Genomic DNA, 16838 nt, shown 5'->3' on the forward strand with positions numbered 1-16838 from the left:
GATGATGACAGTTAAATAGCCGCAGACATTTACAATGCTTAGAGTCTGCAGAACTTGATACAATTTTTTTTTATTTTTTCTTTTTTGTGTATTTTTATAATTTTTAATCGCACCATCTGAATTATCTAGAATTGTCTATTTTTTAATATATATTTTATTTCATATTTTGTCAAAAAAGATCATTACATTTCCAGGTCAGAGAGGTTGTATAAGGATTATGAGCAGAGACTTCAGTACATTCAAGTATGTGTTTTTATTGGTATGTAGGAGTTCTAGGGATCTCACTTTCTCCACTTACACATTGTCTTTGAAGTGAAAAAGTGTTAAAATTTAGTAAAACATAAATAAGCTAAGAACAGTGTTGTACCTAGAGACATGGCTTTCACTAGATTTCGTGTTATTTAATCTTTTTCTGGGTCATCTTCTGTCTTTTCTGTATGATTTCTGTAGAAGATATTTGAACATAGTTCTGTGGTGAAGTAACAACTCTAAATATATACGGGTTTTTTCTTGCAGATCTTTTTTATACTTACCACTGTGAACTTCAGTTACTAGAATTAACCAGATGCTGTTACAGCTAGTCGAGAAGATTTTATTCATGACATTAAGTTTTTTTCTTCTATCTCTTATTTTGCTGGCTGACCTGACTTTCACACAATATGTCAAAGAAAAACAGGGCCAACCTAAAATGGAAGCTCGTTGTTTGTTTAGATCATAACAATTTCTAAGGAGAAAGGAGTCAGGTGAAGAATTGCTTAAGCTCTGATTATGACCTGATGTTACTGTTGTGTCCAGTAATTAGTTTTTCCACGATTAATAACTTCTGCACATGTGTGAGTGGGACCGGTCACATTGACCTTTCTTTGTTTTTTCAATGTGTTCAACTTGTTAGACACCAGAAAGAATCATTAGTTCTTACCTAAGATTGTAGAAGTCACTGGCAGAGGGTTGTTTTCAATTAAAGGATATACATTTTTAATAATTCAAAATTATATTATAAGGGATCTCCTGGAAAGAGTCCAGGGAGGGCCACAAAGATGATAAAGGGCATGGAACACCTCCCTTGTGAGGAAAGGCTGAGAGATCTGGGTCTGTTCAGCCTTGAAAAAAGAAGACTCAGAGGGGATCTGATCCACGTCTATTAACATCTAAGGAGTGGGAGGCAAAGTGACGAGGCTGGACTCTTCTCAGCAGTGTGTGGCTGTAAGGGAAATGGCCATAAACTGAAGCATAGGAAGTTCTGCACTTGTGCTTGGGAGCTTCTTCACAGTGAGGGTGATGGAGCACTGGAGCAGGCAGCCTGGAGAGGTGGTGGAGTCTCCTTCTCTGGAAACATTCAAGACCCACCTGGACGCCTACCTGTGCAATCTGGGCTAGGGAGCTGCTTTGGCAGAGGGGTTGGACTTGATGATCTCTGGAGATCCTTTCCAATCCCTACAATTCTGTGATCTTGTGATATTTTTATTAGCAGTAATCATATGGTTGCTTTAGTTCCTTTACCTGTTTCCTGAAATTTGGTACTTAAAAAAATAAAAGATTTTGAGAATGCTGTCTGCTTCTTAAACTTCCACGAATATCAGATGTAAAATTTTTAAATACATAATTAAATAAGATTACTGAAAATAACGTATTTCTTAATTTACTTTTAGCAGTAGCTCTCTTTTCTATCATCACGCATTAAAGAAGACTCATGGTGAAAATGTGAGGATTGTCTGTACATGGTGAAAAGCTTAAGAGGACTAGGAATGGAAAAAGATAGGATAACTCTTTTAAATGAGACAAGCTTAAATATTCAGACATATCAAAAAATTATTGGAAACAGACTTTTGGACCAATTTCGTTTTGCAACCATATATGTACTTTTCCATCATCCACATATTTTAAGAATGTGGGTGGAAAAATAAGTATATATTAGTCTTAAATATAGATTATAGGCCTCTATCATCATCAGATATGCTATACTCACCCACCTATTCCACAAAGACAATATGAGACAGGTGGGTGTATTTATTAAGCTTGGAAAAATGCACTTAATCAAAATACCCCTCTGTATACTCATTATGGGAAGCTATGCAAGTCTATTGTCTAGGTTTATTACTTATTGGAAAAGTCCTGCTTGATACAGCATTTACTAATTGGATCAGTCCACTCTCAATTCATAACTGATCAAAAAGGTTTTATAATCAATAATATTTTTATATCTATTCTTTCTTTTAATTTGAGTAAGCTGTTATGCTTAATCAAATGCTTTACTTGATGGTGTTTTGTTTTTCAGGATGGGAAGAAGAAATTTGATAAGGAAAGTGAGAAATATTACTCCATCCTAGAGAAGCACTTAAATTTATCAGCAAAGAAGAAAGAATCTCATTTGCAAGATGTAAGTTCTTAGAATTATAGAATGGGATGAGTTGGAAGGGATTTTGAAAATCCTGTTACCCAGTTTCCATTACTCAGTTTCCAGTCTGCACAGAGGTCATTACAAGACATGCTGTATTTTATTTATACAAAATGTGATGGTTTCTTGTAGTTATTCTTGGTGTGAATATAAATTCCTTACTGAGATTAATTCTATTTTAATACCAGTTAAATGTTTTAATAAGGAAATATTCTACATCTCCAACTCACTGTACCTTAAATTGCAAAACTAATGTTTATTGATTGCAAGAACATATATGATTTATATTACTACCATCAAAATGTGACTTTTATTTTATAAAATATATGTGGAGTACTTGAAATTCAAATAATGAATTTTTTTTTATTTGGTTTATTACTCAATGCAATTATGATTCTGTTTCACATAAATTTTAAACTGAAATGATTTTAATGATTTTTTATGCTTTTTTTTCACCTTATTTTGAGATTGCAGCATGTCTTGAAGTAGTATCCACAACTTCTGCTTTCAAGAGTCAGTATGCCTAATTCTTATCTTTAAAAGAAAGAAAGAAAGATGTGAATGCTTCTGGTTTAGTAGGAGGAGGCAGACTGCACTAAAAATTCCAATTTGATCTCTCTGATTTTTTTCCCCAAGAGTAGTTAATGTTTTATCAGCTGACCAATATCACAGTGACTCTTCATCCTGGGAATAATTCTGCTGGTGGAGTTTTCACAGAACATGTGACTGTCATGCAGTCACAAAATATAGGGTTTTTTTTCATGTTTAACAGTTATTCTGTAATTTGAATGAAATGAAGTTCAGTGATTAAAAATTCCTAATAAAGTTTACAATTCTGAATTACCATAGCTCTGTATGTAATCATCAGCTTACATTGGACACTATTTATACGGGATTGGTTAATTGTTCCACTCGTATATCAAAGATCTGTATATATAGCTTTCACTTTTCCTAAGTATTCTGTGTATTAGTGAAGAAACAGCTGTTAGAGTATAAACGGCACCAGAGAAAAATACAGTTTGTTACCAAAATTTAGAAAAGTGAACTTAAGCACTGCCTTACTCAAAATAAATAAAATATTTTGCTCTTGAGACAGGAGAATGATTACATTCTAAAAACAGAAACCAAAGTGAAAAGTAGCAACTCTGAATCTAATAAACTGTGGTAGAATAACAATGGATTTGGCTCAAGTATGTAAACTAATGGAAAATAAGAGTAAATTTTTCCACTGTGTCCCTAAGTGACATCTCAGGATTTAAAATTTCATACAGAGGCTGATGGTTTTTGCTTTTCCGTATATCCCACTTGTAAAGCTCATAGAACACAGCTTGTTATTTCTATCTGTTTCAATTTCATGCAGATATAAATGTGTTGAATCAACAATACAGACCTACCACATGCAGAAGACAGCATAGAAAAACAGTACCAAAAATGGTAGATTCACCAAGGTTGAAAAAGACCACTAAGGACACGTAGTACAATTATCAACCCGTGCCCACTAACCACATCCCTCTGTGTCACATCTCCATATTTCTTGAACACCTCCAGGGACAGTCACTCTACTTCCCTGGGCAGCACGTTCCAATGCATTACCACTCTTTCAGAGAAGAAAGTTTTCCTAATACCCAACCTGAAATCTCCCCTGGCACAAATTAAAACAGTTACCTCTTACCCAATCTCTAGTTACATGGAAGAGGAGACCAACCCCCACCTCTCTACAGCCTCCTCTCAGATAGCTGTAGAGTCTCCTTGTTGACTAAAGAGTTTAGATTTACCCATATCATAAATAAAATGCCAAGCACCATTTCCTGGCCTGGAAGACAATATTTGTTGACTTACCCTGAGTGTTATCACACCAAAAGTACTTTTCTTTAAGCCCTCTGCTCATTTTAATTGCTCAGATTTCTTGATACCTCATCACATTACGTGGATTGGTGGGTAGAGGGATGGGTACAGTTCTCCTGCTGATTTAGGCTATTTTACATCTCTTATTCAGGTGCCATTGAGAGCACCTTAATTAAGCACCTGAAATTTGATGATTTGAACATACTTTTTAGAGAGTGCTTTGCATTTGTTCATGTAATCAAAATATGCTGGGCTTTTTAAGAGCCTACAGGACTGATGACACAGTTTATGTAGATATTTTGTTGTTGTTTTTTTTTCCTTACCGTCAAAAAACAGCTTCAAATTGCTCTTTTCATTGCTGCCACAGAGGGAAGAGCTCAGTGCTGCCTCTCCACTTCCTGTGAGGAGCTGCAGCCACCACGAGGCCTCCCTTCAGCCTGCTCTGGCCTGGGCTGAGCAAACAAGGGTCCTCAGCTGCTCCTCATATGTCTTCCCCTCTGGATGCTTCATCATATTTGTAGCCCTCATGATTTAGTCCCTGTGCAGTCATAGTGTATATGGCCTTAATATAGGAACCCATCAATATTTCTGATAGCCTTGAGTTATCATAAGTATTGGTACAATCTGCTAAAATGCTGTCCAGAATAGAGATGGACTTAATTGGGTCTTTAAATACTTTCACGAGTTGAAGAGCTCGTTGCTGAAACCAAATTATATTATTTATTTAAAATTAAATGTGAAAGCTGAAATCTGTCTTCTCAACTACACCTGTGTGACTTGAGTGCTTCTCAACTACACTTGTGTGACTCAGGATTGTGTCCCAAAGTAGTAGCACCTGGTTCTGCTGATATCTGCAGTATTATCTTGGTGATATTTTTTTGGAAATTAGAATTATTAACAAACAGTACAGAAGAAAACAGCAGCTGAAAGGGCTATACAAATGTGCTTTGAAATAGTGCTCAAAGTACTGGAGAGTGGATCTGTATTGTTAAGAAATCTGTTCCTCCAAATCATGATAGAAGCATTTCTTTAACTAAATAAACAGTGTTAGTCATGTATGATGCTATTGATGATCAAGTCCTGCTTACAAGTACAAAATCTCTTTTTTGATATGTTTATTGTGTTAATGTACACTGCCAAGGGAAGACAACACCTAGCTCTTCCATTTTCCCATATTTGTTATTTTTAATGCCAGAAATGATCTAGAGAATTTACAGAAGTACATGGACATATATAAAAAATAACTAAACTAGTTATGTACATGTGTTTGAAACTTGATTAAAATCTGCTTTTGTCCCAGTACCAAAACCTGACAAACAGGCTAAAAGGGGTTTGCTTGAGAAAATGATTTTTTAAGGTAAAGGGCAATTAAAGAGGAATCTGCATCTCTTCTTCAAGCATTATCCACATTGCAGTACTTGTCTACTGTGTTTATTTCTCATGCCTTTTGTAAGTTGAGGATAAACTCTTATCTTCTGGTAAGAGTTAATTATTCAGCAGTTTAGGCAGAAGTATTTGCTTTGGACCTGGATATTCTTTTTCAGTGGTATTATTTAGACATCTCTTACAAATTTTCCCATATAGCTCTGTCACTTGCAAATTAAAATGTGAAAAATAATTGATATTAGAGGGTAAGAATTTAAATATGTTTGTATTCTCAGAGCATGAGACCTAGGCTGTGAAGTAATGTTTCAAGATTTCGTTGTTAAAGACACTCTATTTAAGAAAATAAAACCTTAAGAAGATATTTGAATCTGAGAAATAGATATAGGCTTGGTCCATGTGATACTCAGACATTTCAATAGAAATATTAATATTTTGTCCCTTCTTGATTACTATTCAGTCCTCTTCTTCAAAATTCTTAGTATGCCACGGACAGAGTTCCTTCTGCTGCCTTTCTTTCTTTCCTTCCTTCCAACCTCTTCTCAGAAGTAGAATACAAAAGTGCAAAAAGAAAGATGAAAAGAAAAAAAAACACCATGACATGAGACAAAAAGGAATATTATTTTCTCTGTATCTTGCATTTAACAATTTTAAGTGGGTATTCTGTTTTTCAGGGAAAAATGAAAACCATCAAGCTTGTAAATTAATCATGTGGAAGATCACTAACAACAAAGTGTGGTTTTAAAGCAATCATGAGAGAGTAAGCTAACATCATATTTCATTTTGTCTTTTAGGCAGACACACAGGTTGACAGAGAACATCAAAACTTTTATGAAGCATCATTGGAATATGTATTTAAAATTCAAGAAGTACAAGAGAAAAAGAAATTTGAATTTGTTGAACCTGTAAGTTTTATGTTTTATTCTTTCCAAATTCATAATGCATGTATTTAATGATGAAATTTTAATATAAAATTGTTATTTATCTCCCTTTTTAAAAATTGTAATTGCAGTTCATTTGCATATAGACAGGCATCAGCGTTCTCCATGGTTATTAAATTTTTATGTAAGAGTATCATATCTACTGGGAATTGAAATGCCAGGTGATTTGGAGTGTGTAGACCATTTTAATGGGACATGTAATGTTTTACCTGTGCAACACATATGTGATATTTCCCAATATTGTGGTTTCATGGATGAAATTCTGACATAGATTCTGGATTTAAATATTCCCTATAGGCAGCATATATGTATGTTCTTCTAATTTACACATGAAATAAAGTAAAAAATCAGTTCTTCTGTAAGACAAGTGCATATATTTCTTGTTGATGGAGTCATTTGCCTTTAGTCTACCATGCATAAAAAGAAGGCATACCTTGACATGCCAAAAAAAAAGGAAGATGAAGTTGCGCTTTACAGTCATTATATAGATCTGGGATTTTACATCTGAGATTTCCTCCTGGACCACATCACAACCTTGAGATACCTTCTGGGACAGTCAGGACCAGAAAATGTTCAGTGTGATGTGCTAGCATATCTATGTAGCATATTAGTAGTAATCATACTGTTCATGTCTTTTGGGACTAACTTGCCACTTGCCTTAATTTGCACCTGTAGCCATTGACAGACAGCTTCCAATGTCATATGTCCCTTTCTGTTATGCATACTGAGCAGAGCATCTTTTGTGAAGGAGTATGACAAGCATAACTTTTCATTCCAACTTTCTTGTGACTAACCGAAGCAGCACTTTTAACTGAAAAAGGATGAACTGCATGTTAATGACATGTTGATGACCCAGTGTCATCAAGAAGAGCTCCTCAGATGCCTTCTTTCTATGAGATGAGAATGTATTGTATATTGAATGTTTGGCATGATGCGAGCTAATTAAGCTGGTTTCAGCTTGCAGTATGTACAGAAATCCTTTCCTTATGGCATACGGCTGCCAAGTCTTTGAGACTAAAACTTTGCTTGGATTCCTAAATAAGAACATTTTTCTACCTGTCACAAATTAATCCAGACTGTCTCTTTCTGTCTCCTTCTGTAAAACTTTCACATCCTGGAAAAAAAAATAATCCTAACCTAGTTCTGACCCTGGTGTAGGAGGCTTTATGCTGCTTTAAAGTAATGGAAATGCTGTATTGAGAAGAAACTGTACATCAGAAAACACTGTTGTGCAATTGCATGTAGTTAAAATAGGGCATCTTTCATCCTATGTGCTAGACAGATAGGAAAAATAAATCTAATTATGTACATTATAGCTTGAGATATTGAACTTTATCCTTTTGACCAGGAGCTGTCTGCACGCTTTGTCAGCCACCACAGCAGCAGCTATGAATCACCAGAATGAAGAAATGATTTATTGGTACAGCAGTGCTGATACTGAGCAGGCAAACAGGGGAGGTTGATGGTAGACTCCATGTTGTGAACTTGGGTATTAGTAAGGAAAATTTGCTTGGAGTTGCTCTCCTGTGTCAGATCAGTGGGCTGCTGAGTGCAGTAGGTTGTTTTTTGCATACAGTCCATTACTGGATTTTCCAGATAAAGTTACGGGAAATACTGTGCTAACTGGTACTGATTGCCTTTGCAGGAAATATCTTCTGGCTACAGCTGTGTTCTTTTGTAATCAAAGTGAATATAAATACTGCTTAAGTTATAATGTCACTCATAAAATTTTGAACCTTCAGAATTACATTTGTTTCATTCTGTTTTTTTTTTTAATGCTTCGTACAACATCTTGGAATAAAAGCTTTTACTAAAACTCATAAGGGAAACTATGCCAAGTGAAGTATAATGGGAGAAAGGAAAAAAAAAAGGCTTTAAAATAGTCTTTCTAAAATGCCTAATTTATGTAAGTGATATATGAAGTATGAGCATTTGCTTCTAGATGCAAGTAGATAAGCCAGATGTTCAAAATCAGGTATAAAAAAAATTACTCTGTTGCTCATTTTCCTTTCTGTGCTCTAAAGATGTTCAAATGATAGAAAAAGCATAGTGGTGTGTACATGTATTCCTCCTCATGAGCTCTGCTGGCTGTGGAACGTTTTGATGCAATGACAAGGATCTGGGAGTGTTAGATGACAATCCTTTGGACGTGAGCTTGCAGTGTTTCCAGGTGCCTAAGAGGACTGGTGGCACCTGGTGTAGGGAACCTGCTTTGGCAGAGGGGTTGGATTCAATGATCTCTTGAGGTCCCTTCAACCCCTATGATTCTATGATTCTATGATCCTGGCTTGTGTCAGAAGCAGTGTAGCCAGTAGGAGCAGGGAGATATCATCCCTCTGTACTCAGCTCTGTTGAGTCCACACCTCAAGTACTGTGTTCAGTTTTGGGTCTCTCACTACAAGAAGGACATCAAGGCTCTGGAGAATGTTCAGAGAAGGGCAACGAAGCAGTGAGGGGTCTGGAGCACAAATGCTGTGGGAAGCTGTGGAGGGAAGTGAGACTGTTTTGTTTGGTGGAGGATCGGGGAGACCTTATTACTCTCTAATACTACCTGAAAGGAGGTTGTGGCAAGCTGGGGGTCGGCCTCTTCTCCCAAGTAATAGTGATGTGACAAGAGGCTTTAAGGTAGGATGCCTGTGGAAGAGGGATAAGTTCATGATATGAGAATAGAACTTGAAATTATCTGCTGGTGATCACACCAACTTCTTCAATTTGTCCGTACCAAAAGATTAAGATATTTTGGGTAGCAGAGTAGGAGAGGGCAGTGGGGAGGGACTGTGAGGCACAAGGTGTTAGTGTTTCACTGATTTTTACATGGGTAAACAGTTATAGGACAAGGAGAAGTGGTTTAAAACTAAAAGAGAGGAGGTTTAGATTAGGTAATAAGTGGAAATTATTTACTTGGAGAGCAGTGATGGACCGGCATAGGCTGCCTGTAGAAGCAGTGGGTACCACATCTCTGGAGGTGTTCAAGGCCAGGTTGGATGGGGCCCTGTGCAGCCTCATCCCCACATCAGAGGATGGGAAGTGTATGATCTTTAAAGTCCCTTACAACTCAAGCCATTGTGTGATTCTATGAAGAGGTGGCTACAACTTTGTAATTCTCCTAGATTTTGGACATTCCAAGGAAAAATAATAAGCTTCTCATACAGATCATGAATTTATATTTTTTTCTATTTCAAAACTAAATCAGTATTAAAGCTTACCTTGCAGCAAGTTAAAAAGTAAAAAATTGATAGCAGTCTCTGCTCTTAGCTTTGCTTGTTTGGGTCCAAAGCAGCTTGTCAGAAATGGTGCAGTTTCAGGAGAATGCTGCACTCATTAAGAAAGACCCTCCTGCTCAGAGCTCTGCTCTGTCCTGTGATAATGGCAAGACCTCACTGGCCTGGAGGAATCAGGGCACAGGATTCGTAAGCAGTAAGTAATCAGAAATTAGGGGTGGTCCATTAGCTGTCACAAAAACACAGAAGTGTTTGTTTAAAGTAAAAGAGCCACTTCCTATAATTGCATGCATTTCCATGAAACTTCACTTTTAATCTGAAGAGATGGTGTTAAACTCAATTTCACCTTTCTTGGATTTTCTACATTATTAACAATATTCATTTTAATCTGATAGAGAAATACCTTATGGAACGATCTATTTATAAATAAAATGAAACTGAGGAGACAGGGACTTCTGGCTGATGTGCTGCAGGCCAAAGGTTAAATTCCTCTCCTATCCGAAACCTAAGCACAGTCTCCTTCCTGTGAGAATGAAATGACCAGGCAGTCTCGAGGTCACCAGCTCTACGTAAAAATAAATAAAGTCTGAAGAAGTAGCTGGATTTTGTTTCAGGTTCTGTGTTGAAATCCTGGCAGCCCTCGAGTGGTGAGTAGCGTTGTGTTACTGAGCTCAGGCCTTGCTTTTTGTTTACGTGACTGATTAGGTACTCAGAATGAGGTAACTGTAAGGTATGTGTTGCCTTTCAAACTGATGATGTGAACATTCCATGTGATGGTTGGTGTTACAAGTCACCTCTTAACATGTGAAGACCACCTTGAAACACAGTGGAGACAAAAATAAGAACGAGCTGATTTTTTTTTCCCCATCATTTAAAATAAATACCTTTAAAATTATAAGTTTGGACTTAGCAACAGTGCCTCTTGTAACATCAGCAGAAGAAAACCCCACTGTGACCATAAACCTGGGGCAGAAGTGCTTGGCTTTTAGATCTCCTCCATGCAATGCTATGCCGATGCCTGTACTGATGGAAGTGGTTAGGATAATGCCTCAAAGCACAGGCCCACTGGGTGCTTTTTGTTCCCCTGTCCTTCCACATACATCTGTAGAAGCAAATACCATTTTCAGTATCAGTTATTTCAACAGAACTAGAATAAACTGGAATAGGACTTGCAGAAGACAAGCACGTTTTAACTTTTATTGTTTCTTCTTTATTCTTTGTGCAAAGAGCATTTGACCAGGAGATTCTCAAATCCAGGTGCTCTGCAAGACACAGCTGCCAGGATACCTGAATGAGGCTTAAAATGTATTCAAACTCTCCCCTTTTTTTTTTTCCCCGGCTTTTTTTTTATATTATTTATTATTTATTTCTAATAAATTCAGCTTTGCTGCCATCTAGTGTTACATCTTTTTGTCCCCAGCATTTTGTCATGCAGTCATTAGACCTGCTTATATTATGGAAGCTGGCATACTGCATCTTTCCACCACTAGGTCTTTTGCTGAAATTTAGTTGTGCTTTAATGTTCTGCTCTGGCTACAGTTTTGCTGGGTGCTTACAGTATTCCTGCAGTTCTTCCTAAGCTAAAAAAGAAGGGGTGATCGGCAGACTCTTGCTTACCCATGTTAATCCTCTTCCTTTTTATTTAAACAAGGTAGAGTACACACAGGAGTAGTTCTCAGCTGTACAAGCTCTAGTTGGGGATGGAAATGAGTAACTGGATCTAGACTGTGAGCAGGGCTTTAGTTATAATCTCTACTAGACTTTTTTCATAAGAAAATGACAATTGATTTTTTTAAATGAAGTTGAAATTATGTTATAAACATTAAAATTATGGAACTTTTAAAAGTTATTTACATAATGTGAGCTTTTTAGGATAAATAATCATCTCTGCACCATCTTTGGAACTCGTTAAGTAACCAGTAGCAATCTTTCAGGTCCAAATCTTTGACTGAGATAATTTTAGATGGTCAGGTGCATATTACAAGCTAAGGCAATTTACACAAACTGTGAAGCTCTTTGCTGGGTTGCCTTCATTCTTTGGTAGTGGAATGTGGTTCAGAAATTCACATCCATTGCAGAGAACCCTTGGCTTTTATGCCAAAGGATTTTCTCAGTACATTAGACTCTGTGACTAACCTACTGTTTACCCATGGGATTTCACCATCTTTGCCAGATGTCATGACTTTATTTGATCCTAGAATACCAGTAAAAAAAACAAAGGAAAAGTCCTTCACCCATCCATGCATTCACATTTTTATTTATCACAGCACTGATGGTCTATAAAGCTGAAGCTGATTTAACTTACTAATGTGGCAGATCTCACTTTCTGAGTCAGTGATGTTCACTGAAGAGCTCAGTGATAACCAAGGACACAAGGATGTGAGGAATGTAGGATGAAGTCATCATGTTAGCTACTCTGCCTGGAGAGCTGTATCCTTCACCTCTCATCCATCGAGATGTGGTAGTTTCTACAGAGGGTGAAAGCAAGGACAAGTAGCCTCAGAGAAATACAGGAACACTCTCTCTCTGTGCAGCTAGAGATCAAGCTTGGAAAAGTAAAGAATAGACAAAATTGAATCTGGCCATGGACATCATGGGTAACAAGGGTTTCTGCAAGTATCTCAACAACAAAAGGAAGACAAGGGAAAATTAAGGCTTTCTCCTGGGTGGAACAGGAGACGTGGTTACCTGTGACAGTGAAAATACTAAGATACTGAATACCTTCTTTTCTTCAATCCTTACCAGCAAGACCAGCTTTCAGGAATCCCAGGTCCCAGAGGCAGAGGCCAGGCTGAATGGCCAGGAAAAGAAAGATGTACTCTCAGTGGGAGAGGAACAGATCAGGGAGTAGAAGAGGAAACTGGAAATTGGGCCCTGCTGGGATGCAATCACAAATGCTGAGTGAGCTGATGTGATTGCACAGCCACTGTATAGTCTCAGCTTGATTGTGGCAACTGAGAGAAGTGTCCAAAGGCTAGAAGAAAGCAAATGTCACTCCTGTTTTCAAGGTGGGCAAGAAGGAGAACCCTCACCTTTATCCCTGGGAAGAAGGTGATAGCACAGCCTATCATGGAAATCATTTCAAAGCACATGAAAGAGAAGAAAATCATCAGATATAGTCAGCATAGATTCACCTAGATGAAGTCAAGCCTAACAAAGCTCATGAGCTTCTATAATGAAATCACCAGGCTGACAGATGAGAGGGGATTATATCATATTCCTGGGCTTCAGTGAGGTCTCTGACTCTTTCATCGTAAGATCTTCATAGAAATGCTGTTGAAGTATGGGCTGGATGAGCAGGCAGTGGTGAGGACTGAAAACTGACTGAACTGAGTAATCATCAGTGGTACAAAGTCTGATTAGAGGTCATTAATCCATGAAGTACCCCAGCCAACTATAGTGAGTCTTTTCCCATTTAATACCTTCACAAGTGATTTGGACAGTTCAGTAGAGTGCACCCTCAATAATCTCATGGGTGAACATGAGGATACAGTAGACAGTCATAATGCCATCCAGAGGGACCTTGACAGGCTGAAGAACTGAGCTGACAAGAATCTCCTTAACAAGTAGAAGTGCAGAGTCCTGCATCTGAGGAGAAACAACTCCAACATGGGGACATACTGGTGGTATCCACATGGAAAGCAGTTCTGCAGAAAAGGACCTGCATTTTTTTATACTCTCATATTCAGTCATCTATGATACTTGTAATACAAAGATAAGTGCATTAAAAATAAACTATGGAATTTTTGTTGCCTGAATCTAGACCACTTCAATCATTTGTGGACAGTGATAAATGTTGGATTTTTCATCCCATCTTGAGAAAGAAGTCTGAGGGAACAAGTATTATGCTTTTGAATACCTGTGGTTTTTTTACTGGTTAAGGAAACAGCCTGGACAGCTAGTTATGTAGTTGAAGAGATTTTTGGTGGCTGTAATGTACTCAGATAAATCTGTCCTGTTTGTGTATGCTTTTGTTATTGTACATCCAAGTTAATAGCTCATTTGTGTTGTTGTTTTCTTTACTTGGGAATTTGCAAGCTAAATTTAATATACAAATTTTATATACTTCATAATAAAAAAATAAATGTTTGTAATAGTAATAGCTAGGACAACTTACTGAAATATTTAAGCATTTTAATTTAGATAAGAATAACTAAAAACTTAATAGATGGTAGAAATGTATTAAGTAATAAAATAAGTCTTCAGAAAATATAGTTGCACTTTTTTTTTTTAACTTAAATATTATTTTTAGAACAAACTTTAAAAAGAATGTTCATCTGGATCATATAGACTTCAGCTGGTCTGTTGGAGTCAGTCACAGACATACCAGATAGAACTCACATCTTGTTCAGAGCAGGAAGAAATAGTCTGGACTTCTTGTGTTGCATTAAGCTGTCCAAAACTTATTTTCAAGAGCCTCATTTTGGAAAATAGGTCATGGCCCACACAATTACTATGAAGAAAGTGAAAAAATATTTCTAAGAGTAATAGAAAAAAAAACAACATTGATCTCTGATATTATGAGCTTGGAAAGTGCACACCATCAGCTAGAACATTGGACAAAATGACTGGGACTGTGAATTAAATTATTATAAAAATGACAATTTCATGAGGCAGAAGCCTTTTTAACACCTCTTTTCCTTAAGGTCTGACCGCAGATTTCTTGCTCAGCAAAGCATTACTACTGCAAGTAATGAAAGCTCAGAGTGTTCCAGGAGTTAAGAAGCAGGATGGTTTTGCTGAAGGCTTTCTATGTTTTCCTGCTGAAAACAAATGGAAAATCAGCTTTTCTCAGTTTTTGCTTTCTAATAGTTACCTGAATAGATGAAGTGTGTAGCAGCTAAGAACAATTTTTCACTATTGCAGTCAATGCTTATTTCTTATTTACAAGTTAGCATACATTCTGTTATCTTTGTGTTATTAAGGGTACAAGTTAAAATCAGTAATGCTTTTCAATTTTACCTTTCCAGCTCTTGGCCTTTCTTCAAGGATTGTTTACATTTTACCATGAAGGATATGAACTGGCTCAGGAGTTTGCACCATACAAGCAGCAGCTTCAGTTCAATTTGCAGAATGTAAGAAGTACTACATATTTGCACCATTTTGCTTGGTAAACTAATTCTGAGATAATAAAGCAGCCTTGTCATACTTTTGGGGAATTCTACGTCTTAGAATGTTTTAGTGAGCTGAAATCAAATTAAGATATGCATAGATACAAATTATTTTTGTAAGGCCAATGTAGCAAAGCTGCCAGACAGGAGAGAACTTCGGAAAATTTAATCATCATGTAGTTAATTTGTGATTTGCAAATCATAATTTTGGGAGTTAGAACCAGAAAAGCAGAGCAGCAGACGAGTTTCGATTAAGAACACAGTAGTTCAGATATGCTTAAATATTCACTAACTTGAGAGTGAGACCTGTCTTCTGAAACAAGTGGATATCCCAGAAATGCTCCAGATGGTACAGAATGCTGCAGCTTATTTCTTTAAGATGACAGACTGCCATGAAAAGCTTTTCCTACTGTCTAGTAGCTTCCCATTGTATGTAAAGCCATGCTATCACTGTGCCTCACATGTACACTGTCAGTTTTGGAGAACTGGTGAGGCCTTTCTCTGTGGTGAGCAGCTCCCACGGGAATAAATTTTCACTTTACAGAAGGATCTGTTAATGCGTTGGCTTTTGCACTGACTTTTTTACGTAACAGGTCAGGGAATACAAGGACACGTCTGTGTCCAGATCAGCTGCTGGTCTCTGTGTGTTACTGGAAGTAAAACAATGCCATTTTCTGTGTAGTACTGGAAAACAGCACTGCCTTGGCCCTGTTAATATGTCTGTTCTCAGTAGCAGTGCACTCTCCCAGTTTTCACTGCAGTTAAATATTTTCTCTGCAGCCCTTCCCTTCTGTATATGTTGTTCACATATAGATATAGATTCCATTTAAATTGCTTCTTGGGAAAATCAGGCAAAAGCTCCTTTTTGATTGAACTATTCCTCTGGGATAAAGTGCAAGTTTTCTTTGTAGACCCTCCCAGACCTTTCTGTCAAGTTTTGCATTTGTTAATTGTGATTTGCTGCTCAGACTCCTAGATGAAGGCACAAGGGGTCACTGTTGTTGCACAGGAAGGGATGAAAAACGTGCTTCAGTTCAGAGGCTGACTGAAGTACTGATAGGAACATAAAGCACAGACCACAGGTAGCTTTGTAAGTCTGTGTCTGTTAGTTTGCTCTATGCACATGTCAGTGGAAACAGAAATATTAAAGAATTTTCTAAATTTCTATGTTAATTAAGAAATAAGTAAACATATTCATTTGTTAAACTGTACTAAAGTACAGCTTGAATATGTGAATAGGCTGCAGAGGTAGTGGTAGATGCAACATTGGACAGAAGGAATAATATGTAATAATTATTTATATATATATATATAACAAACATAAATATCCAGTGCATATAGTAATACCACTGCTACACAGAAGTTTGGAATCTGGCTCTAGATGTAGGTCCTCATCTGCTTTTATTCATCTGTGCTATCTAGATTTTGAATTGCCCCTCAGAGCATCACCCAAACACACAGTGAGGTGAAACACAGGGAAAGATGAGCTGAGGATAGTCCTCAGGGACAACTGTGTTCACGCTGTCTGCTGTAGTTGTCAGAGGTACTCTCTATTGCCTTGGCTTTTAAGGTCTCACCATTTTGCAGAATTGTTGGCCTGATATTCTGCTTCTGTTCTTAGAACTTTCCTACAGGTTAAAGTATCAGCAGTAAAAGCTGTAGGAGGAGCAGAGGAGTGACAGACCCCCAGCACTTAGCAGGTCACTGTGACCTAACACAGCCTGGGATCACTTTTAGTGTGTAAAAAGGCCAGTGGCTTACTTCAGATGTCAATTGGGCTTTATTTTCTATAATTTCATACAAAGGCCTGGCTGCTTTAAAGAATTAAGACCTTAGTAGACAAACATCCTTAGTATAGGAGAACCCCTCCATTCAGTAGCATAGCATGTGACCTGAAGCCTCTTGAAGGACTCAAAATGACCGCTGTTAAATTTGGTCAGAG

At 37.2% G+C, this 16838-nt stretch overlaps 1 protein-coding gene across 3 annotated transcripts in view; it reads left to right on the forward strand.

The window, feature by feature from the left end:
• ARHGAP42 (Rho GTPase activating protein 42) overlaps positions 1–16838 on the forward strand; it is a 149884-nt gene that overhangs the window by 98751 nt on the left and 34295 nt on the right. For 2 of the 3 annotated variants that reach the window (XM_065730015.1, XM_065730016.1), the window contains exons 5-7: positions 2276–2377; positions 6418–6528; positions 14756–14860. In XM_065730015.1, coding sequence (XP_065586087.1) covers positions 2276–2377; positions 6418–6528; positions 14756–14860 — 318 coding nt within the window. The remainder of the gene's footprint in view (positions 1–2275; positions 2378–6417; positions 6529–14755; positions 14861–16838) is intronic. The other variant, XM_065730017.1, reaches the window with a different exon arrangement.

The sequence above is a fragment of the Cyrtonyx montezumae genome, unplaced genomic scaffold (assembly GCF_038088225.1).
Source record: "Cyrtonyx montezumae isolate F1298 unplaced genomic scaffold, pur_monq_1.0 scaffold_12, whole genome shotgun sequence".
Lineage (NCBI taxonomy): Eukaryota > Metazoa > Chordata > Aves > Galliformes > Odontophoridae > Cyrtonyx > Cyrtonyx montezumae.